Source organism: Pinus tabuliformis, chromosome 2_2 (genome assembly GCF_031772625.1).
Source record: "Pinus tabuliformis cultivar Carrire ecotype Pingquan chromosome 2_2, CPIR1, whole genome shotgun sequence".
NCBI classification, from domain to species: Eukaryota; Viridiplantae; Streptophyta; class Pinopsida; order Pinales; family Pinaceae; genus Pinus; species Pinus tabuliformis.
Window position 1 is genome coordinate 327,014,662 of NC_142300.1, and position 25,792 is coordinate 327,040,453.

Sequence of the window (25,792 nt, forward strand, 5' to 3'; positions counted from 1 at the left end):
ATTGCTACAGGAAGCTCTCCTGATAGGGAAGACAAAATGGCAACACATGAAGGCACATGTGCAAAACATAAATAAATCTGTAGTGGAAAGTACAAATATGGTGAATGTGAAATCATCCGATGATAAAGGGAAAATGATTGCCCAAATAAACAACCATGAAGAGAATGCAAGAGAAGAAACGAAAGGAGATTCCACCAAATTTTCCAAAACTTGGGCTCAAGTTATTAGCAATTCTACTAATAAGGAAGGAGAAACAAATATTCAGGTTGACAACATGTAAGATAGTGAAGGCAAGGAAAGACAAAATAGGGCAACAAACATAATTATTAAAGGGGTGAAAGACTATGGGAAAAATGAATGTACTCTTGACCTTGCAAGAGACTTCTTGAAAGATAAGTTGTTATGGCAAGGACAAATATGATGAGCATGGAGGATGGGTAAGTTTAACGGGGAGAGAGCCAGGCCCATAAAAGTCATTATTCCTAGCTTGTGTGATAAATATATTATTCTAAGCAAGAAAAATCTCTTGAGGGGTTCTCGTTTTTTCCTAGAAGAAGATTTAACTGTAAAACAATAGGAGGAAAGAAGGGAGGAAATTTTAAAGGTTAAGGCAGCAAGAAATGAAGGCAAGAGAGCATGGATTTATAAAGGAAAAGTTGTGATAGCGCGATTTAGACCTCCTTCCAAAACAGAGCAGCAAGATGGTAATAAAGAAGAGGCAACAAACTCTTCAATAGGAAATCAGAAAGTAAGGTCAGTATGGGAAAGCAGGGACAAAGACTCAAATGTGAGTCTTGCATGTCAAAATAAATAGCAATTGAGTCATACCCAGGTTTCCTTAAGATTAGTTTGTTGGAACGACAGAGGTTACCCATGGAGACGAGGACCTTAGTTAGGGCCTGTTGCGAAAAATAGAGACATAATTTGCCCCATAGAAAACATGAGCATGAATGGTGCAAGACACCTCTGTTTGAAGGATACTGGAAGATGGTAGTGTGGAGCAAGGCAGTAGGAAATGGCAAAGGGCATGGGGGTATCATGGTTTTAGTAAGGGAGAAAGAATGTCGTCTCATTCAGTTAGAAAAAGAAATCTCAAATAAGAAATTCATTTGGTTTAAAATATCAGAAAATGGAAACCACATCAGAATTGCAGCATGCTATTTTGCGCTGTAGGTTTCAAAAATCTACAAAGGTAGAGGGCTTGACCACAAAGATCCATTTGGAGCCTTAAAAGCGGATATTGCAACACATTCGCAGCTAGGTGAATTCCTTATAGTTGGTGATTTCAATGCTAGGACTGCAAGTGAGCAAGCTAAATTCTTTGTTGTAAAGATGATTGTGACCCTATTTTCTTACAGAAGAAAGTAATCATCAATGGGAAAGAATTTTAGAGGACAAGGTTTGCAATCTCTTTGGTGAACAATTGCGTGGGGCCTTTGATTTAGTCATTTGTAATGGCTTGACTAGATGGGCAAAGTTCGGTAATTTCACTTGCAATACTTACAATGGAGCAAGTGTGGTAGATTATGTAATTTGCTTGCATGGTTTGTGTGAGAAAATGGAGGAAGTTTTGATTGGAGATCAGCTGTGTGTCTTGAAATCAGATCACAAGCCAATTTATTTATGTTTCTCTTGGATTGGAAAGAAATAAATAGAGTAAAAAATTCAGCATGTCCAACAAAATCTCCCACAGGGAAAAATTCTTTTGACCCCAAAAAATTGTAGTACCTTCAAAATGATATTAGAGAGGCTCTTCGAGAAGGAGAAAATTACAATTCATAGTATTCATAGTCATGAATTAACACATTTAATTCAATGTGCATTTGCAAAGTGCCAAAGAGAAAAAATTAAGAAGTCTAAAACAAATTGCTTTCGGGTTAATGCTTGGTTTGATGAGGAATGCAAAAAGGCAAGGAGAATGTGGAAAGAGTCAAACAAGGATAACATAAAGCTCAAAGCTTACAAGCAGTTATTAAGCAAGAGAAAGGCCGATTTCATGGTTTCAAGGAGGGAAGAATTAATCTTCCTTAGGAAAAATAATCCCAAATTATTTTGGAAGGAGCTCCAACCGAAAAATATACAAATTGGAAATAATATTACAACGTCTAAATGGTTTGAGTATGCAAGGCAACTCTACGATCAGGTTCCCAAGGTTGACCCCCCCCCCCCCCCGCTTTGGTCAACACTGATACTAAAATCTTCACGGTACAAGAGGTAGAGATGGGTATCAAGAAGTTGGGTGTTGGAAAAGCAAAAGACTTAGCTGAACTCTAAGCAGAATATCTAAAGTGGGGCTCAAAGATTCTTGCACCTCACATTACAAAATTCTTCAACAACATCATACGACAAGGGCTCCCCACAGATTGGACAACTAGTCTGGCAATACCTCTTTTCAAGAGCGGCGATGTCAATAATCCCTCCAATTATAGGACCATCATGATAAACCCTTTGCTTGCAAAGCTGGGAAAAAGAAAGAGATAAGCTTGCTAAAGGGCAAGCAGGTTTTAGACATAAACATTCCATAGTTGATCATTGAAAAAGTTTGGGAGAAAAAGGAAGAAGTCTTTTGTTGCTTTGTTGATTTCAAAAAAGCGTTTGACTCAATTCCTAGGGATAAGCTTTGACACATAATGGAGGAACTTGGGGTTCCTAAACATTTGGGAAGAACTGTGCATAGGCTGTATGAAGACGTGAAAGTAAAAATTAGAACTTTAGCAGGCATTTCTGAAAGTTTTAGTAGTGATATCAAGGTCAAGCAAGGTTTCCCACTGTCTCATACCCTTTTTGGTTTATATATCAACAAGCTTGAGGAGTGGTTAAATTCACAAGGGGGTGTTGGTATCTATTTGGGCAAGTTTATTATAAGGCTTCTTTTGCATGCAGATGACCTTATTCTGATTGCTAAATCGACTCTTGGTTTGCAAGATCACTTACTATCCCTTGAGTATTTTTGTAGAAATGTGGGGATGCAAGTCAATATCAACAAAACAAAAGTAGTGGTCTTCTCTAAGAAAATAAAACATAACCAACATAAGTTCTACTTTGAAGGCAACATTCTGGAAGAAGTTGCAGATTAAAAATACCTCAGAATTGACTTCAACAAAAATCTAAGTTGGAATGGTTGTAGAAAGAAAAGAACTTTGGGGGGTTGGAAAGCATTTTATGCTTTTCAAAATAGGTGTAGAGAGGTAGAGTTATGGGACTCGAAAACCACTCAAACTCTTTTTGGGCTTCTAGTGATTCCGGTGATTCTCTATGGTTGTGAACTATGGGCCAACAGTACATCTGACATGAAGTGGAGACAAATTGAGAAAATTCAGAAGCGTTTGATTACAAACAAATTTAAGATTAAAAGTACAGTTCCTTATGATATCTTGTTAAGTGAAATAGGGACTGCTCCTATTGAAGCAATTGCTATGGTGCGAGTCATAAGGTATTTAAATTTTTTTGAGCAAATGGAAGAGGGTAGATGGCCTAAGGTTAACTTTAATGATAGGTTGTGCAAGAGCAAAAAACTTGGATGCAACAAAATAACAAATGGTTTGGTAAATGGGGTATTTGCTTGAATGCGTGTTCCATAAATATCAAAGAGATAAAAGCTTTTGTTATGGAAAAGTTCCACAAGTGTACTTGGGATAAGGAGCTAGGAAGGAAAAAAAAATTACTATATTGAAGTGTTTAATCCCACTCATAGTCATCAACCAAAAGCATACATAGAGGCCAATATCTCTTGGAGAGCCAGAATTCTTATTGCTCAGTTAAGGACTAATTCTCATCAACTCCTTTGTGAAATAGGGCTTTGGAAAAGGCCAAAGGAAGTGTGGGAGGAAAGAGTATGCATTTTTTGTTCTTCCGGAAAAGTGAAACAGAAAAACATTTCATTTTAGAATGTGAGGCCTTCAAAGACAACAAGGAAAGTTATGCAAATATGTTGGTAGCTAGCTCTTGGGATAATCTATTTAGCGAGGGGTTTGTCAAGAACCTTGGAGCATTTATTTTGAAGCTTCATCGAAAAATCACTGAATACATCAAGTAGATGAAGAAGCAATCTGTCCCATAGGCTATCTTTAGCCTCGTGGACATTAAAACAATCTCTTTAGTTTCTTTCTTTCTATAATAACAATTGAAAACAAGGCTTTAGTAGAAAGCTATAAAGTTTTGAAAGAACAAGTGGCATTGCTACGAGAAGCTCTCAGGAAGATAGAATGGTAACACATGAAGGCGAATGTGCAAAACATAAAGACATATGTAGTGGAAAGTAAAGAGGCGGTGAATGCGAAATGGTAACACATGAAGACGAATGTGCAAAACATAAATAAATATGTAGTGGAAAGTACAGAGGTGGTGAAGGAGATTCCACAAAAGTTTCCAAAACTTAGGCTCAAGTTATTAACAATTCTGCTAATATGGAAAGAGAAACAAACATTCATGTTGAGAAAATAAAGATAAAGGAGAAATCATTAGCTTATCATGTCATTTGAAAAAATTGAATCTAGGCAAAATAACAATAATTATTCTACTCAACCACTCAACATAAATTTAATTAACATTTTATAGTTTAAAAACTTTATATAAAGAATTAAAGAATTGACATATCTTATGGATAATATGATTAATAAATTTTTATCATTGTGTTGAGAAATATTTTTTATAATGGAGTATGAGGGAGATGCATTATTTCTTTTATACTTAACATAAAATTGATATATAAAGCTTATATAAAAATATTATTATTATCATGAAATTCACTATTATAAAATAGGGGTAGCATAATTTATCCATGAAATAACATTTTTTCACAGGGATCTGGCATATAATTTCAAGTAAAAATGTAATTTTTTGTTACTTAAAATACATTTTTAAATGCATAAATGGATTCAACACCTTAAAAAACACGTGAAGCATACAAATTCTCATAATTAAACAACTTAAACTCAAATTTCTAAATATCTATACAAAATTTAGTTAAAATTAACTAAAATAAAATATAATGGAAAAACCATTTGGTATTATAAATTAAACTACATCTTATTGAATTTAGGCTTCTGTGATCCATATCAACTTTGAGAGAGAATTCTTCGGCGAAAATCACATCAACATGCTTATGTCCTTGCCATCATAATGCTTACGTAGTTGCCATCATAGCCGTTACTTGGTTATGAAATATAGCTGTTGGATATTATACTCTGGCTATTTAATATGCAAAGCTAGATCTGTTCATTCAATGAACAACACTGGTCGAAACGCGTCGACATAAACATTTTGATGTGATTTTCGCTAAAGAATTCTCTCTTAAACTACACCTTATAAACTATTTCAATCTCTCTCATTTAAAATATTTCAATATTAATAATTTAATACAAATAAATTTTATTTAAATAAAATATATTTTTTAAAATTTTATTTAAAAAATGTTATTCCTAAATGATAAATGAGTACATATTTATATCTCATCCATATATATTTTACTCAAGTCAATATATATAACTGATATTTATATATTTTACTCAAGTCAATATATATCACTGATATTTATATTCTAAATTTTGTTAGAATAATTTTTTTCCCCTCCATCAACGATATAATAAATCTTATATTAAAATAAATTCACATTTTTATTTTAAAATATTCAATGAAACTAATTTTATATTATAATAAATTTAGAATAATTTTTTTGGAGTTGTCTATAATGCGACTTTTTGGAGATTCCGGTGACGGAATCCGGCTGAAGAAATTGAGATTAAATCATGATTTGTTGCAGTTAAAATGGTTTTTTAACTGCATATTCGGATTCAACACCCTGAAAAACCCCTGGGACGCTTTGATTGTGCAGAAACTAGCTATCAAACTTGCGATTCCAATAAATTGCTGCCGGATTTTCACCGAAAAAACCGGCCGGAAAGGCTTTCAAAAAGTCGCGTTATAGACAACTGCAATTTTTTTCCCTAAATCAATGATATAATAAATCTTATATTAAAATAAATTCACACTTTCATTTTAAAATATTTAATGAAACTAATTTTATATTGTAATGAATAGGTTTTTTTAAAATATTGTTTAAATATATTATTTTTAAAGTTTCGTCATGAATCTTGTGATATTGTTTTCTTAAATTAAAATATTGTTTAAATATATTACTTTTAAAGTTTTGTGATGAATTTTGTGATTTTTTTTGCTTAAATTTTAATTTTTGTTATTTAAAATGAGTTTTTAATGTAGATAAATTCAATTATTTGAAATTTTTTTTAAATAGGGCATTTAAATTGTGGAGAGTTTATAATTCAAACTTGTGATGAGAAGAAACTCCCTACTAAATTATAGATAATTTAAACTAGAAAATATGTTAGAAAACCCTCCAAAATATTTTTATTGGAGTTGTCTTTAATGCGATTTTTTGGAAACTTTTACAGTGGGTTTTTTTGGGTCTAATTTCTCTAAAATCGCAGGAGGAACCCCTGCACAATCCAAGTGCCCTAGGTTTTTTAGGGTGCTGAATCCATATATGCAATAAAAACACAATTTAAATAACACAAATAAAAATTTCACCTAAATTTTTTCTACCGAGTCCCACACCAGAAAGTCAAAAAAATCGCAATAAAAACAACTCTATTTTTATTTACTCTGTCACATTTTGAAATAACCACTCACTATAATTTTATTTATTTATTTTTCTCTCATTATAAATCTATAATTTTAATTTTTTCAAACAAATACAATTATAATTTTTCAAATATATAAAATTATATTTATTTATTTTTGCAAATTTAGTAATATAAACTATTTAAAATAAAATAAATATTGCTTTTATAATTTTTTAAATAAATAAAAATATGTACAAAATTTTATTATCTAAATTTTTATTCATTTCATTTACAAATTTTCATTTTTTTAATAAAATTACATAGATAAATTTATTTATTAGACTACTTATAGTTTTTTTTGTTTATAGTAATTTTCATATATATATATAATTTTAAGTGAGTATAGATGTATTTTAATTCCATATCTATCAAGCACGGAATGAGATCAAATCTTTCAATCTCTCAAGGTGCAAAACTTTTTTTTCAAATTTTGCACTCAAAAAAAAGTTTTGCAGCATGAATAATTTGATCCTCGTGGTTCTTGATAGTTTCAAAGTTAAAATAAATCTAGACTAATTCTATAAAAACCTTTTTCTAATCAAAATCCCATATAATTGAACAAAAATTCATTGAAATTAAAAATTTAAATTATGAAATCTCCACCATCTAAATTTCCCAAAATATTTTAAATATACTAAATTTATATATAAAATAAAAAATTCAGATTGTTACCACACTTATGAAATTCCTACAATTTTTTAAACCCAAATTCCGCCGAAAAACAATGGGAAACCTCTGCACAACGCGTCATTTTAAAAACAGAAATTATCCCACATCGTAGTATAATTGGTTTTGAATTTCATTATTAGCCACATTTTTTATGTCCCGCTTTATGGAGGTGGACTATATAGTTGGGAGGCAATGGCTGTGAAATGCCCATTTGGCACTGGAACGGGAAGCAGTGTCCAGACAATTCCCTGTAGTCTCTAGTATTAAACATTGCATAAATTCTTAAGGTTGCTGCGGAGGCAGGACGAGATGGATGGAAGTGCAGGTGGGCAGCAGCAACAGAAGAAAATGGTTATAAGTTTGAAGGCGATTGATGCAACGCCTGATAACTTCAAAGAGTACGGGCAAGTGGTGGGAGCTTCTCCTGACGGCGCTCGCTATGGTCCTCTAGATGCTCAGTTACAACTTAATCTTGGAACTCCCAGGTACTGATTCTGCTCCCCTTCGTTCTCATCCGTGAATGGAGGACATTAATAGTTATATCAATAGCACTGATGCATTTTAATTCGATATGTGTGATGCACGGAGAAGTATTGAATCCCATTTTAATCACCCAATGACAATCTCAACGTTTTTGCATCCACTGGATGTGGTTAAATAGGATAGTTTATAGAATCAATTGCAACTTCCTCATGTTTTCTGCTGATGTCTTCTCAATTTTCCTGGAATTCTGTTGAGCGTTGCTGTTCTTGCCCAATCTTACCAGCTCTGTCACGTATAAGCTCCGGAAGGAATCAGGCTATTGTTCTTTTTTTTGAATTTTTCTTTTTTCTTTTCTATAGGGCCTTTTCATGGATGTTTGTCAGCAGGCATGACATTCTTTGTGCACCCTTTAATCTATACCTCTATTAGGCTGTACTGGTCTGATTGAGGCGACTGTCATTTGGTTGATTAATTCCTGGACTTGGCTGAAATTGACGAAAGAAACTGGCACAGAGGACTCATAATTTTAGACATCTGAATAGTTATGCAGTAGTAGGTGCTATCTCTGCAATCCGTGACGTAGAATCAGTTTCGTAATCTGCCGGCCAATGTGCTTAAAGGTTATTTTGCAATTAGGGTTTTGTAACTCGTATGTAGTTTGGAGGGTTTTCATTCAGTTCACATATTTGGACCAGGGTTGTGGACTGTGCATAATAGGCAATTTTGGGCTGCCACAGATATGATTTTGGAGTTGAACGCCATAGTATTAACAATGAACTGAAAGCTAAATGAGGTCTACTGAGACTAAGCACAGGAGATTACCTACGGTACGGAGAGATTCAGCCAAAATGGAACACTGAAAGCTAGTCACTAGCATCAAAAAATGTCAACGGTGAACCGAGAGAGTACCTATCCATTAAAGGAAGATAAACAATTAGCAAGGAGAGAAAACCAACTCGTAGGACCCCTAGCAAATAAGTTTACCCCTGAACAGCAATGTTTTCAGTTTGCAAATAAGAATCTGCTAACCGAAGTTTAGATTACTGATTACTGGTCTGCATCAACTAGTGTGTTCATGAGGTAGAAATTCTTATAAAATGTGTAGCAAAATGCATTTTTCATATTTATGAGATGTATGCTTCCATATATTTATAATATTATGTCCATTCAATGTTTTGGACCAAAAACCATGGCATTTTTCAGGATTTCTTAATTTAGCATGGATGACGACATGTATACACAAGAAACACAACAAAACAATGAGAAAATGAAGACTCTAGAAGAATCGAATTAGCAATAATCCATAACTTTGCTCCATAGAGAGTTTTTATTCAGCTAAACAAGTAAGCCTACTTACAATTCGGCAACGCAAGTATTGACATTTCCCTTGCATCTGTCACGACTCACAACCAGATGTTAAATAGTGAGATGTAGGACATTAGGTTAAATCATAGCATACATGCATATACAAAAGAGTTAAATGTGGGATCACAACATGTCTCCTTCCACTAAGATGCTTTGCCTTTAAACCGTATGAAGACTTAAATGATTTTCTAAGTAAGTTTGGATTCCTCGGAAGTATTAGAGAATGACCTTGCCTTCTTCATCCATCTTATATAGGTAACTTGGAAGGTGTGTTTGCATTTGATCCAACCTCTATGTTGAGATAAGAGTCAAGATCCATGGAAAACGTTATGGATCCCAAGGTGGATGACAAATTTAGAGCATAAGCGACAACTCCAATCTTTTATAATATTTGGTTGGCCTCATAAAAGAAGGGAGTTGTTAAGTTTCTGAACCCAATACCTGGCAATTTGTTAACCTACCAGACTATCTCAAATCTGTAGATAGAGAGTTTAGAATTTCCACAATAATATTTGAAAGTTGTCGATGTTTCGAATCCCTAGGAGGATCTTGTTCAGGACAATGGTTGAAGATAGATGAGGCAAAACAGAGGAATAAATAAAATAAAAAGGGGAAAAAGAAAGAGATCAAAAACCTAAAATGGTCGGTTGAGAAAATTGAAGGTCTGCTGCTCTTCTTTCAATTTTTATCCTTGATTTCACGAGTAAACAGATCTCATTCCATGAATCCCAAATCCTTGATTTGAAATATTTTCGTGGAAAATCCGAACTCTCTATCTACAAAAACAAACCACAAAAGTCTAAAATCTACCATTATCTCAAATCTATTGAATAAAAGCACAACTAGGTTTTTATAGTAATTAAAAATATTCAGCGAAAGCACAACCAATCTCAATCACACATTACAAAAACAAATTCTTCCTAATCAATAACACTCCATTAATATTGATCAAAACCTCCTTAGGCTCCCTTACTGGGAAAATGGCCCAAAATGAGGAAAATACATACAATAAATCTGGATCTGATTCAACTGATCAAGCCCTAGTCTAGGCTAATATGGATCCCCTCGCCGCATCTTAGCACCTTCCTTGGACTTAGCACACTTGGATGGTAGTCCTTCTCCACCTAATCACTTGGATGTCTTTCTCTCAATATCTTGTGCTCACTCATTGTTGTGTGTCTTCTCCCTTGTCCTAGCCCTTCTTTTATAAGCTTGAGTTATGACTAAATTTCTAACTCTAATCTCCAAAGTGATTGACAACTACGATTAGATATCACCTCACTTGAGATCGACGGTTGATATTGACCTAATTCACTAATGCAAAAGCATTTGCATTTCATTAGATGAACTCACTTTATCTTACAGAAAGAAATTACTTTAATTATTGAAGTAATTACTATGGTCTAAAGTGTTGAGAAATCCAAAATGAGGCAATGACATGATTTCTCTTATTATGACATTATCTTGTGATGTTTTTCATTATTATTATTATTTTTTTTGAATTATCTTCTCTTATCATCAAGACTAATGCTAAACAACAAATAAAAGAGAACACAAGATGTAGGCACGCTGCCAGGGCAAAACCCCACTCTTGGGGAAAACCCAATCAAAATTCTTCCTTTAGTAGATTCAAGATGAGACGACGAAGACCCTTACAATTTAGACTCGAGACTACCTCCATCAAGTCATCCTTCTTCCTTTCACTATGTTAGCATCAAATACTTGTCATTGAGATGGTACCAATTCTTGTCTCTGTGGCAGCACTGAAATATCAAGACCTTGTGCTAGCACTGAACCTATTTCATTGAGATAGCATGGAGATCTTTATCATTGCACCGAAATCTTGTCATTGTACCAAGACCTGTCACAGTGGTAGCACCGAAACCATCTTTTGCAATATATAGCGAAGTTATATCTTCATCAAATTGTGCCTTCATTGAAATACTAATACAGTCCCTTCACGAAATGCCAAGACTGTGCCTTCACCGAAATGCAGAGACTGTGCCATCACCGAAATGCCATCACTGAAATGCAGAGACTGTGCCATCACCGAAATAATAAGATTGTGCCATCACCGAAATGCTTAGAACCTATTCTCTGAAAAGACCGAACTGTCTCATTGTAGTAGAACCGAAAGTTTCTCTCTGAAATCCGAACTCATCTCCTTGTGAAAAATGCGAAGTCCCTGTGCTTGTATATATAGTAGTTCGTCCATCATAAATGAGCCGACATGACTTTGTGAATAGTTGTGTCATCATTTTAGGTTAGGCTGACATGATTTCAATTGAACGAAGTCGACATGATGATAATCTATTTGAAGCAGACAGAAGGAGACTTGATGGAAGAGTCTTTGACCAATAAACAAATTGACTTTGACCCAAATAAATAATCCTAAAGCCTACAATGGAGGCTTGACCTATAACAATTGACCCAAGCATGAAACTCATGCTTTAATAAGTAAATTCAATAATAATAAAAATTCTTTTTGATTTTCTTTTGACAAATATATTACATTTTGACTCAAGTACAGTTTATGAAAACCAAACCTAGTTACATTCTTCAACACTCATAATTAAAGAGGTACATGGAAGATCTCAAAACACATCATCTACGAAGAAGTTTAGGCACCGCAATGCCATGGACTAGATTCTTGACCAGGGAAATCTATCCATTGGTCTCTCAACAATTTAGGCACCACAATGCCACATATTAGATTCCGGACTAGGGCAATCTATCTGGGTGGGACTAAGATGGACTCAAGCTTTCAACCTCTCTAGGTACCATCAGGCTTACTAGCTAACCATCAACCCAGGGATCCAGGTGCGTGTGAGAGCTCATTGACGCCACCCTACCAACTTCAGGACCTAAACATCAACACAAAGTGCCGACCAGATGTCCTCCCAGGCAATGCTTCACTCACAAAGCCTCAACACTCCTTGATCCAGCAGATCAAGGACAACAAATCTCTCTCGATCAAATTGATTGGTAACTAGCATGCTATCAAAAACTTCGAGAGATTTACCTGTACAAACACAACCCCAATCAATAATATACTTTCACATGTTCATAAACAAATACAAACCTCCGGGGTCATTCTAGATGTTGCTTCTCAACTCAATAGGACTATCAACTAAATCTTTGACAGAAGATTCTTTAATCATACACTTTCCTTTCCTACTTCACATGCAACAACATATTCTTCAATTGGATTCAGCGTTCAACACCTCAAAATGCATTCTCCAATTTCCTCCTCTCACTCATGGTCTTCACTAAAACTTATGGCTGTTAGTCCTGGTCTAGTGCATGACACATGAAGTAGAGAATCATATCTATCACTCCCTCTTAATTAGAGAGGATCTAATCATTCTTGTACAAGGAATATTCTCAACCATCCTCTTATCCTAGGGAGATTCCTTTCATTCAAGCTCCGTCTTAACCCAGGGAGATTTCATCCATGCTCCCTCTTAACTTAGGGAGTTCTACTTCTTCTCTACGACATCAGAGAATCTTTCGTGGTTTCCATCCTTTTCATCAGAGTTATCATGACCATCACCATTCACATCATGCTTATCACATCCACTTTTCTTTCGATCATCTTCACCATCTTGAAGATAATGTACATGCACAACTTTAGATAGCAAGTACAATCAGATCTATAGAAGCATGAAGTTAGTCATAACAAAATCTTATAATAACAGAAGCATTAGACTTTACAAATATAATTAGCAATAGACTATACATCAATGCTTCAACTTCTTGCCCAGGTTTAGTTACAAACCCTAAATCACATCCATAACTCAAAATATTAAACTCATATAGGGTTTCAATATTCTTTCAACAAGATGACAAGTTCTTTCATATAGAAAACCCTAGAAATAATTCAGACAAGTAATATGTCTAACAATTATCATAATTCATATGTTAGATTCTTCACTAGGATTTCATACATATCCTAGATTTCATACATATCCTAGATTTCATACATGAGTTTCAACAATCAAAACCAATCACAGCTTAATCAACATCATGACTAGCATCTACTATGGTTTGATGTAAACCCTAGATTTCCATCTACAAATTTTCAACAATAACTATAGAGATTCATAGATTCCAGATTGTCATATCACACATACTAGAGAATTTAACTACTACTAGGGTTTAGCTATAAACACCATTGTTGCAGTAATTGTTATCGGGATAATATTTTTTTTTTAGACAAGATTCGGTTGCTATATTATAAACTGAAAAAAGAGTCAGTTCTCCATGCATACAGTGCTTCATGGACATCATGGATCAGAGGAATTACAAAAAGGGTCCCTTCCTTGATCCTTGTTCTAGTCTTTCTGCCTCTAAAGCTTCCTACACTACTATAAATCCTTACATATTGCAAACACCAAAATTTACAGCTACAAAACATATTTAATCTATCTCTATATCTATATGGCTAATCTTCCTGGCTGTGGACGCTTCTGGGTTTGGGTCTGGTTCATTCTGCTTTGCGCTGGAGGAGCTGGGGGCTTCCTTGAGCTTTTTGTCCATCATGAACTTGAGAACTACTATCGATTCTTCTGCGTGGCTGCAACGGTTTGCCAAGTTATTGTATTGCTCATGTAAAGAGGAAACTCTGTGCAGGAACAGATTGATTTCTGCCCTGTATTTCTCATTGAGAATTCTATACTGATCTTCCATACGTGTTTCCAAGCTTTTGACTTGATCCTCCAATATGCGCTGTTGCGCTCTCAGCTCCTCGAATTCTACCTGAAGATCTCTGCAGTGAAAACAATCCTCTGAGCGGGCCATTATCACTAAATGCTTCCTGTCTGTGGTGTCGGCCGCTATAACGCAAAACCTGCGAACTCTGTGGACTCTAATTCGATTACAGCAGACTGCTACTACTGCTCTCGCAGAGTTGTTACGATTCTGCTGAGCACTGAACCAACTACCTTGGGCTGAATTGAGGAGGGCGGGAGCATTGAAATTCTGATGCCTGTAGAAACTGCCTTTCTTAATGTTTTGAAGAAGTTTGCTGCCTGGGGTATAAATAGAGTTCATTTGCGTGCTTTGAAAGCGGGAAGATGCCCAACTGCATCTCATGGCGATCTGCGGAATGGTCAAATGCAAATCTTTTACAACAAATAGAATCAATCTATAAGGACGATTTTCTCCTGGATTTCTCTTGTTTCCCATGCGTTGAAGCGATATCCTGATCACATTTCTGAGCCAAATCCTGCCCACCTTACTTGCTCTGTCGTCGGCACTGTTTACTTGTCTGATGTCGCTGATTCTGTCAGCTGTGGTACACCTGCTGTTGACTGAGTGTTGTGGACTCATGGTAACGGTTGAAAAGAAACGGTGTTGTTACAGCTCAGGCTGCCCTTGGATCGTTCGCATGCCCTGTTGGCATGCTTATCGGCTTCCTTATTCAATCCACGTAGGATGTGATAGTACGCGATTTCTTCCATTGATGCATGGAGGATCTGATTCCGGTGGTTTATCTGTTGAAGAAGTATATTTGGCGTGCTCTGGCGCTGCGCCATAAGCCTGATAATTATTGCTGAGTCCCCAAACACCACTGCTTTTCTTATCCCTAACTTTCGTAGCTGTGTGAGGCCCTGATACAGTGCTAATCCCTCTGCTCTGTTGTTGGAGATCTCTCCTAGCCCCCATTCGAAATGGAGAATGCTCTCTCCATTTGCATTGCAGATTAGACCCCCTGCACCAGCTTGGCCCGGGTTCGATTTAGAAGCACCGTAAAAAAATAAGCAGAACTTGTTACAATTTCCCAGCCAGTTCGAAAATTCCTCATCCTTTAATCTCATTTTCCATGCGCTATTTGTTTCTTTCATTTTTGTCCTTCCCTTGCTTATTTCCTGAGCGCTAGCAATGTTCTCAAATACATAGCTGAGCAGATTTCTCTCTTCCATACTATAATTTGTTGCATCAATTTTGCCTCTGGTGTGATTTGTGACTGTCTCTACCGCTAACATTTTAGCCTTGTGGCACATTATCCTAGCGCTGCAGCCTTTCTCCTGGAAGACCTTTCCATTTCTTGCCAACCATATGCGCCATAAGAGAGTTAGAGGAATGATGTTCCATACCCTTTGCGCCAATTTACTTCTTTTCTCTTTCCATGGACAATTCTTCCTCCATTTGTGAATCGTTTCTGCAATGGTTGCCTGAGGCTCCCAGGGTGCTTCCCCTATTGAGGCCATCTTCTTCCAACATTCGTCAGCCACCGGACATTCTATAAACAGGTGCTGCATTGTTTCCTCTGATCTACAGCAGTTTGGGCACCTGGATGGCCCCATTATGCCTCTTTTCTTTAAATTTTCAGCTGTTAGTGTTTTTCCTTTCAAGAGCAGCCAAATGAAAAACTTAACTTTGGGAGGTGCTTCTGCTCTCCATACTAGTTTCCATTGGTTCCATATTTCCTGATGGAAGGTGCTGTCACAAAGAAATTCATGACCAGCTTTAACCGTGTATTGAGTTCCAGTTGGGTCCCAACGATATCCATCATGCATGCCTTCTTGGACTGGTGCTTTGCTGTGTAGGAGCTTCTTTAGGTCTGTGAAACTGGTGTCTAACTCCCTGGGATGATCCGGGAATTTCCATCCTGTCCATGCTTGAGAGTGATTGTCCCATTGTGATATTTGAGCCAAGTGCAATATTCCTTTGCCATTAAGCCAGTTTATGGCAGGGATTACCTCCATCTTTGTTCCAATGGGATGCTGCCCTAGAATTCTGTCTGTGGAGAAATTGATACTGCTCCCCCCTCCTGGGACCTTTGAGATATTCTGAGACATAAAAGTAATAGCCTTCTTGCAAAGTTGCCAAATTTTTGTACTATCTCTGTTGGGAATATTAGTCTCCAGGAGTCGCTGCCTTGTGCAGCTCAGATATTTTGCCTCTAAGATCTTCTTCCACCACGCTGTAGGCCCTGTGATCATCCTCCATACGATTTTAGCTCCAAGGGCTAAGTTTAGCAATTTTGGTGATCTGATGCCTAGTCCTCCTTTTTCCTGAGATTGGATTATATTCTTCCAGCTTACAAGATTGAATTTTTTCTTATCCGTTTTCCCTCCTTGCCAAAGAAAATGCCTAAGGGCTCTTTCCATTTTCTGATGGAAAACAGCTGGTGCTTGATATAAGGAAAAACGATATATGGGAAGAGAAACTATACCTGATTTTAGAAGAACTAGTCGTCCTGCTGGGTTCAACCACATGGTGCCCCATTGCTGCACTTTTCTCTTTATTTTGTCGAGGATTTCGTTCCAGGTATCAGCTTTCAGCGGTCCCATACTTACTGGCATCCCTAAGTAGGAGAAATGGTTCCAGACTAGTTTGCAGGAGACTCCAAAGATGCTTGCAATGCTGTGGATGGTATGATTTGGAGTATTCCAACCATATATACAACTTTTTATCTGGTTGACCTTCCCACCTGAGTAATCCATGAATTGGTCCAAGATCTTCTTAAAGCGCCTTGCTATAGTGATGGATGCTCCTCCTATTAGGAGAGTGTCATCTGCAAATTGAGAATGATTGATATTCTTTGTTCCTTGCTCAATCTTGATGCCAGTGATTAGACCTATTCTCCGGTTATAATCCAAGGTTTGACTGAGAGATTCAGCCATAAGGATAAACAAATAAGGGGATAGGGGGCAGCCTTGTCTGAGGCCACGAGAGGATTGAAAGGCTGCACACGGTCTCCCATTAACCAAAGGGGAGATCCAAGGTTCCGTTATACAAGCCTTGACCATTGTGATGAAGGAGGGATCAAACCCCATTTTATGAAGAACAACAAATAGGTAGGAATGTCTTACCCTATCAAAAGCATTTGCAAGGTCCAACTTTAGAACGAACCCTTTCTCTTTTCTGCTTAAGCTCGAGTGGATGGCCTCTTGCACAAGAAGGATAGAGTCAGTGATGTGCCTATTGGGGAGAAAGCCCCCTTGATTTTCAGAGATCAAGGATGGGAGATGAGGTTTAAGCCTGGATGCTAGAATTTTTGAAATAATTTTATATGCTGAGTTGCATAAAGAGATTGGCCGAAATCTTGAAAAAGTGGAAGGTCGATTCTCTTTTGGGATTAAAGCCAGATAGGTGGAGTTGGTAAATCCCCCCATTTTGCCTTTTTTTAGAACCCAACGAATCATCTTTAAGAGATCTTTTTTAATCATCTGCCAATATTCTCGATAAAAGGAAATGGGAAATCCATCAGGGCCTGGAGCTTTATCTGGGTGTAAACTCCAAATTGCTGCTTGGATTTCTTCTTCTTCTACTTCTTTTCTGAGACTGCTGTTCATTTCTTGTGTGACTCCTTTAGGCAAATGCTGAAGCATGCTTGAGTAATCCTCCGCGCCTTTGTCCTCAGTTAGAAGATTATTAAAATGCTTGGTAGCTGCTTCCTTTATAGAGTCCTGTGTGTTGTAACGGTTCCCTTCATTATCCATTATCGTGCTCACTGTATTTCTGGCCTTTCGAACAGTGGCTTGCTTGTGAAAATAGGATGTGTTTCTGTCTCCCTCCTGCAACCAAAGTTGCCTTGATTTCAGTCTCCATTTTGTTTCTTCGTCTCTAATAGTTTGACTCAGCTGTGAGTATAATCTAGTTTCTTGTTCTTTAGCTTGCTGAGATAGCCCCAGCACTTCGATTCTTTGCTGCACTTCCTCTAGATCTTGCTTAATTTTCTTTTTATTCATCTCAGGCTCTTGATAATTGTTCTTTGCCCAATTTTTTAAAGCCTGTCGTACTCTCTTCAATTTTGTCTCCCAAATATAACTTGGCGAACCTTCTACATGTTGAACCCAAGTCTGTCGCACCACATCTTTTGCAGCTGGGATACGGTTCCAAATGGCGCAGTATTTGAAGGGTATAGGCCCAAGCTGACAGTGACTATGAAGAGTAAGCGTTATTGGGTAATGGTCGGAGGCAGAGACATTGAGGATGTTTGAGTGACCTGTGGAGAAGGTGGACAGATATGCTATGCTTATAAGGAACCTATCAAGACGTTCCATGATATTGCCGGCGCCAATCCTTCTGTTGCTCCAGGTGTACCTACGATTTTTGGGTCTGATATCAACAAGGTCGTGCTCCTGCATGATGGCCTCTAGTCGACTTCTGGATGGATCAGGAGTGAAATTTCCTCCTCTTTTTTCGTTAGCATGCATCACCAGATTTAAATCTCCTGCTATAATAAGATTGTTATTCTGCTCTTCTTCTATACTTGCTTCCAATGTGTTCCAACACATTTCTTTCTCTCTGTACTGATTAGGAGCATATACGTTATAAACTGTTACCTTTGAGCCTCCAGTTTTACTTTCTAAGTTAGTTCGAATCCAGTTCTGGTGAACGCTGGTGGAGTCACAGATCCATTTATTGCTATCCCATATAGTTAATATACCGCCTGAGGCTCCTCTTGCTTCGCTTGCGCATCCATTAAAATGCTTTTGCTGGCTAATTACTCTACTCATTTCTGATTGATCTTGCTTTGTTTCTTGAATCAGAACAATTTCAGGGTTTTCACTGTGAATTAAGTCCTTGAGGGCAGCTAGCTTGGAGGGGTGCCCTAAGCCCCTACTATTCCAAGATAGTATTTTCATCATGATTTACTGGTTACATGGAGAGGTGCTCGCCTCTCATGGCCTTTGTTACTATTTTCTTTTTCCAAGTGTCCAAGAATGAAGGACTCTATTGGAGTTTGGGTGCCCAGTGCTATGTCTTTCTGAGCATTTTCATCCCTCTGCTGCTTGGCTGATTTCCTGCCAGGCCCTTGCTTTTTAGGGACATCACTGGGCGCTCCATGTTCCTTTGAAGAGCTCCTGGTAATCCTTGAAGAGGGGGGATCAGGAGAGGGCTGCATGATGAGAGGAGGGGAAAGATGAAGAGGGGGATCTGTGGAAGGGACATCAGGCCCCGATTCTGCCTCAGAGAGGGTCGCGAAGGGGTTAGAAGATGGAGGGAGAGGAGGATCGGGAATCAGAGGAGGGGAGGAAGGATGTTGCTGGGAAGGACCAGGGGCATCAGGATCCAAAGACTTAAGAGGAGGAGATGATTTTTTCCTTTTTACAGTTTCCCATTGCCCATCCTGCTCATCAGAATCTACATTAACTATTTTGGTGCATCTATTTGCAAAATGTCCATATTCATGGCATACCTTGCATTTGAAGGGTATCTGCTCGTAATCCAGTTGCTGAATATGGCACCAATCATCAACTTTCAATTTGATCGCTTCCGGCAGTCCTCGGCCCAGATCGACTTCGACACAAATCCGCGCACACGCCTGCATGTTGTCTTTAGGTTCACTGCGATCTATGTATTTTCCAACCGCATTTCCTATTGCTTTGACCGAGTCATCCCCCCAGCAGTGAAGGGGAAGGTGCGGCAGTCTAACCCAGACTGGTACAACATTCGGTATATCAAGTTCTGGATCAAAATCCGGGGTCCATTTGTTGAGGTAGAGACCCCTGGAGTCCATAAAGTAAGGCCCATTCCTGAATATTAGATCTTTGTCCTCTTTGGTTTCGAAATGGAAAGTAAAATATCCTCTGCCACAGAATCTGATGGATATTTTACCCTGGATCTTGTCCGACCAGTTTCGTTCGACCCACCTTTGCACTGTTCTGGGTGATGGCCACAATCCTGTAAATTGCCCAATCAATCCTTTCTCTGCTAGGGAAATGGCTGCCATGCGTGGGATGGTAGGCGGCAGTTGAACTTCCTGTAATACATCAAGCTTTTTCACAAACTTTGTTGCTGCTGGTCTAGGTCTTTGCGGAGGGAGTGACTTTACCAGATTGGAGAATGCTCTTTGCAGGTCCGGATCCCCACCGGGAGGGTCTGGAGGGTCCATGATGAAGCTCGCTCAGGCGGCCCAGGCCGAGGCTCGATCGCGGGTTGCAGTCTCGCGCGCAGCAGAGGGCAAAAATACAACGTTTGATATGTTAAGAGCCCGCATTGTTGCGTTATCGAGATAATATTGGCAAGGGAAAAAATCGGGAAAAAATCATAAAAATCGAGAAAAGATCGTAAAATGCAAAAATATTCATTTTTTTTTTTCAATTTTTTTAATATCTAAAGCATCTACAACATAAAATAAATACATTGACACATAAATATGATAAAAGAACTAATTCATAAGATGTGTAATATCATTTCTAGTGCTACATCACACATAACAGTGAATCATGTCTTGAATAGTAAGTCCTGACTCCTGAGTCCCAACTCAGCCTCAAAATATGAACAAAAAATATAATAATGTATCTCATATCATGAGTCATAATGTTATATACAATGAAATGAACCAAATAACTAAAGTCTAATACTACTGATTTCTCTGCCCCTCTTGCGAGAAAATGCAATAGCTTTCCCTTTCCCTTTAGATGTAGATGTCGGTGGAGTTGGCAGTGGACTCTGCTGTGCTCTAGAAGCTGAAGAACTAGGAGTAGGAGCTATAGGAGGTAGACCACGTCCTCTACTGGTGGCAGGGGTAGCCCGGGTAGGTGGTGTCACCTCCTCCTGTTGCTCCTCCTCCTCCTCTTCCTCCTCCCCCTCTATGCCTTCCACTACCTCCTGCTCTAACCAATCATTGACAGACTCCATGAGAGGCCTCTCGGCCTCAACCCTCCATGCAACAGTGGTGTCAATACATCCAATGAGATGGCCTCCATATTAGGTATTCTCTCAAGTTGCCTCACCCACAATCGAAGATTCTAGTAGACATAGACCATCTCATTAAGTCGCTGGGACTCCAACCTGTACAAAGATCATGAAATAATAATTATAAAAAAATATTATTTAATGAATTCAAAAAATTAATTGGAAATTTGCAATATTTTAAGTTTTAAGTTTAACTTGTTGCGCTTCTTGTTGTGTATTTTTTCAAATACACTCCAGTTGTGCTCGCATCCTGAGGAGCTATATGTTTGGCTGAGGATTCGAATGGCAAACTTTTGCAGATGGGGTACCCTGGCACCATACATTCTCCACCATGCATCTACAACAAATTACAAATAAAATTTTAAATAAATATAAGAAAAAAAATGAAATTTGAAAGTTGAAGCAAAGTATGAAGTTATGAACTTAAAGAGAAAATGAAATTTGAAACAAACAAAAAAATACCTGGCATTTTAGTCGTCCTATCAGTCACAGCCATCTCAAAGCCAAATGTGCCACCTGCCATCCTGTATGTCTCCACTTCTTTGGAGATTTCTGTACATTTTGCTGGAGATTGCACCATCCTCTAAACTGTTAAGTTATTGTATATTCTATGCTTATAACACTTTACTTCTTTTCCTTATTATATTCTACAGATTAGCAATCACATGTACATAAAGTGAAGTGCAGATAGAACATTAAACGATGGATAGAAAACAAGCCAAGACAAGAGACACAAGATGTGGCGGCTAGCCAGGGACAAACCCCACAATGTGTGGGGAAACCCTTTGATCAAATCTTTTTTTATCTTCAATAATTCAACAGAGAGAAATAGTACAATAAATTTGACTCATATTAGCAGTAGCAAACCTTAGATCAGCAACATCAGCATTAGCGGCTTCATCATCAAACTAGGGCAGACGATATCTCACAAACTGATTGTCGGATCGGCTTGATTCCACCACCAAAAGTTGCGGCTTCCAAAGGAGGTTTAGATGAACCTACAACGCAGTTTAGATGAGGAGATCTTCTAGTTCACGCAGGTCAATCTTTACTTCTGCAGTTGCAACTTCAGTTTCGGCAGCTTCCAGCTTCAAACTAGGGCAGACGATATCTTGCAAACCATCCGTCGGATTGACTTGATTCCACCACCAAAAGTTGCGGCTTTAAGAGGAGGTTCAGATGAACCTACAGTGCAGTTCAGATGAGCCTACAATGCAGTTCAGATGAGGAGATCTTCTAGTCCACGCAGGTCAATCTTTACTTCTGCAGTTGCAGCTTCAGTTTCGGCAGCTTCCGGCTTCAAACTAGGGCAATCGATATCTTGCAAACCGTTCTCAGATTGACTTGATTCCACCACCAAAAGTTGCGGCTTTCAGAGGAGGTTCAGATGAACCTACAACGCAGTTCAAATGAGGAGATCTTCTAGTCCACGCAGGGCAATCTTTACTTCTGCAGTTGCAGCTTCAGTTTCGGCAGCTTTCGACTTCACATGTGTGAGGGAGAGACCCTTTTCTGCGCAATAGAGAAGAGACTATTTTCTGCGCAATAGAGAGAGAGAGAGATGTGATGAGATGAGTGAGTCCAAATGAGGAAAAATCTTCTTGTATTTATACACAATGTTGGTGTTTGAATAGATGCGACTGTTGGGCTTCTGAGCCTACATGAGTTGTAGGTGGGCTTGATAATAATTCCATAATCAAAATAAATTCATATCTCCATGAATACTTATCGGAATCGGATGATCTTTATATCAATCCTATACCTCTCGACGAGATGAATCTAATAAAAATATTATTAGCCATGAATAAGATGACCCACATGAAGTTTGGCCCTAGTTGCCAATTTTAACACTCCCTCTCAACTAGGGAGAACTTCATCTGCAATCTGTCTGTCGGTCGCTACTATTCATCCATCAAATGCACTGCCCTATACAACCTGACCTTGCCCTACTCTGCTCTATTCTGCCTGTTCTGCTTTGTCTTGTTCTACCCTGTACTGATCTGTATTGATATGCTCTGTTCTGCTCTGCTTTTGTCCGAATTATGAAGAAGAAGAAATGATCGAAGATGTATCATACTGACTCAAAGTCAGTCTCAGAGTATGTACCACTGGTCCCAGACCAGTTTCAACCAACTCGAAGTCAGCGTCATAGTGAGTACAACTCCACTGGTCCCAGACCAGTATCATCCTCCACTGACTCAAAGTCATTCTCAGAGTGCGTACCACTAGTCCTAGACCAGTCTCAACCGACCCGAAGTCAGCTTCATAGTAGGTACCACTCCTACCACTGGTCCTGGACCAGTATCACAGTCTCAGAGAGTGTACCACTGGTCCCAGACCAGTCTCAACCGACCCGAAGTCAGCGTCATAGTATGTACCACTCTCACTGGTCCCAGACCAGTACTGCACTGACACAAAGTCAGTCTCAGAGTATGTACCACTGGTCCTAGACCAGTCTCAACCGACCCGAAGTCAGCGTCATAGTATGGTACAACTCCTACCACTGGTCCCAGACCAGTATCATTGATCCCAAATCAATGGAGGTCATCCTAGCGTAGGGAGTATGGTAGATACAACGATGCGTCCATCGGTACTACTATGGTCCCTAACTTCATTTCCCTGCTCATTGATCAGATGAGAGGTACTTCCCATGAGTCCCAAACTGCATGGGTAGGATGCCTCGGCAGGAGAACTAATCAATCCTGTCCTCACAGGAGAACACATCAATCCTGCTACAATCGCCATGGAGAACACATCAATCCAGGCCGCCATGGAGAACACATCAATCCAGGCCTCACAGGAGAACACATCAATCCTGCTACAATCGCCATGGAGAACACATCAATCCAAGCCTCACAGGAGAACTAATCATCCTGCTACACAGGAGAGCGAATCATCCTGTTCCACAAGAGAGCGAATCATCTTGTTCCAGTGCGCACCACCAGGGGAGGTTGAGTCACCCTGTGGTCGTATGTTGCTCCAGTAAGAACTACAAGCCCTCAGAGCAACCAGAGCTCAACGTATGCAACATGCAAGACCCTTGTACAAGGATTTCTTGACGACTCCAAGTCGTTTAAAAAAATCACAGATTAGATCTTTCCTCGGGGCTTTGACAAGGTTTATCGACCTGTACATCATCTTAATGCGATGGAGCCTCCTTGCTCATCGACTTACCATATCTTAGATGATGTCTATCTGCTGGAGCAATCGACAAATACGGGATTCGTCAATAATCGAATCCCACCTCTGGTTGTTACAGAGAATTACAGTCGGTATCCAATGTAAATTCAAACAACTCACTGAAGAGCTTTCGCAACTATATTGCCTCACAGGAGGCCATGCTAGCAACAATATACTCTGCTTTGGCGGTGCTCAAAGCCACCGACTTCTGCTTCCTGCTCATCCAAGATATCGAAGCAGATCCCAAGGTGAAACAGCACCCGGAAGTGCTCTTACGGTCCACCACACTGCCTGTCTAATCAACATCAATATATCCAAGTAGTCTCACATCTCCGATAGTGTATCTTAACCCATTAGTAATTGTGCCACGAAGATATCTCAGAAGATTCTTGGCATCAATCCAGTGAGGCTCAACCAAATATGAGCTCACAATGCTAACTACAAAACATATGTTCGGACAGAGGTTCACCAAGAACATCAATGCCAATGAGTTTATGAAACTTAGAGGCATTTCCCAAATCTGGTCCAACATCACTACCATATAACTTCTAAAAGTTAAGATCCTCGAGGTAGTCACAGGCTTGCAGTCCATCATAATGAATCTTTCCAATATCTTTACCACATATTTTCCTTGAGATAGGAAAATTTCCCTTGGCTTCTGCCACACTTCAAGTCCTTGGTTCTTCATTTCAAATTCAGAAGCCAACTCCCTCTTACATTTGTGAATGAGAGGGTATTCACCTGTTAGAAAGAGGTCATCCACATACAACACCAGTATGAGAGGCTTGTCATCTTCAACCTTAAGGTAAAGGTTAGGATCGGCTTCACTCCTAGTGAATCCCAACTTCATCAAGTAGCTATCGATCCTCTCATACCATGTTCGGGGTGCTTGCTTCAGCCCACAGAGAGTCTTCTTCAACCTACATACATGAGATTTTCAATCCTAAATCTCAAATCCTTTGGGTTGCTCCACATAGACCTCTTCTTTGATCGAACTGTGCAAGAACACAGCCTTGACATCCATCTGATGTAGGTTCCATCCTTGTGAAGCCACAAGGGCTATGATCAAGCGCATGGTCGTATATCTGGCAACAGGTGCAAATATCTCATCATAGTTTATACCTTCCTTTTGGGAGAAACCACGAGCAACAAAATGAGCTTTATACTATTCTGTGCTTCCATCTGCTGCAGCTTTATCTTGTAAAGCCATTTTGAAGTAACAATTGTCTTGTCCCAGGGTCTGGGAACTACTTCCCAGACATCATTCTCCATAATGGTCATAGCATCCTTCCATACTTGATGCTTGACGGCATTTGAGAATGATGAAGGCTCATTTTTTTTTATAATTGTGCTCATGATGGTCAGGTATCCCTGATACTTGTTAGGTTTCTTACTTTCACGAAAGGTTCCTCGGGGTGCAACATGTCTTTCAGCATCATCAAGTATCCCCCTAAGCCATGGAGGCCTCTTCATAGAAGAGGGAGGCTCAGGTGGATAAATAGGATCCATGGGTACCTTCACATCAGACATTGTTACATCATCTACCCATAGAGACAATGTCCAGAATCATACGGTTCTTCCTTTCCGCCACACCATTCTGCTCAGGAGTATGTGGTGTAGTAGTCTCCCTCTTAATGCCAGCCTCCGATATGCCTGAGTGAACCAACTGTAATATATCGGATGTCTTGCTTTCACTTGAGGGGAATGGTCCCCTTTTTGAGCTTTCCTTCGGCACACCCCGGACATACACCTTCTTTCTCTACTTGGAATTCGGGCATCCCTGTCACCATTTGTCTTAC

At 38.7% G+C, this 25,792-nt stretch overlaps 1 protein-coding gene across 1 annotated transcript in view; it reads left to right on the plus strand.

The window, feature by feature from the left end:
- The first annotated feature begins 7,415 nt into the window (after positions 1-7,415).
- LOC149192609 (uncharacterized) overlaps positions 7,416-25,792 on the plus strand; it is a 132,820-nt gene continuing 114,443 nt past the window's right edge. Inside the window, exon 1 of the mRNA XM_089404650.1 lies at positions 7,416-7,795. Coding sequence (XP_089260776.1) covers positions 7,620-7,795 — 176 coding nt within the window. The 5' untranslated portion in view covers positions 7,416-7,619. The remainder of the gene's footprint in view (positions 7,796-25,792) is intronic.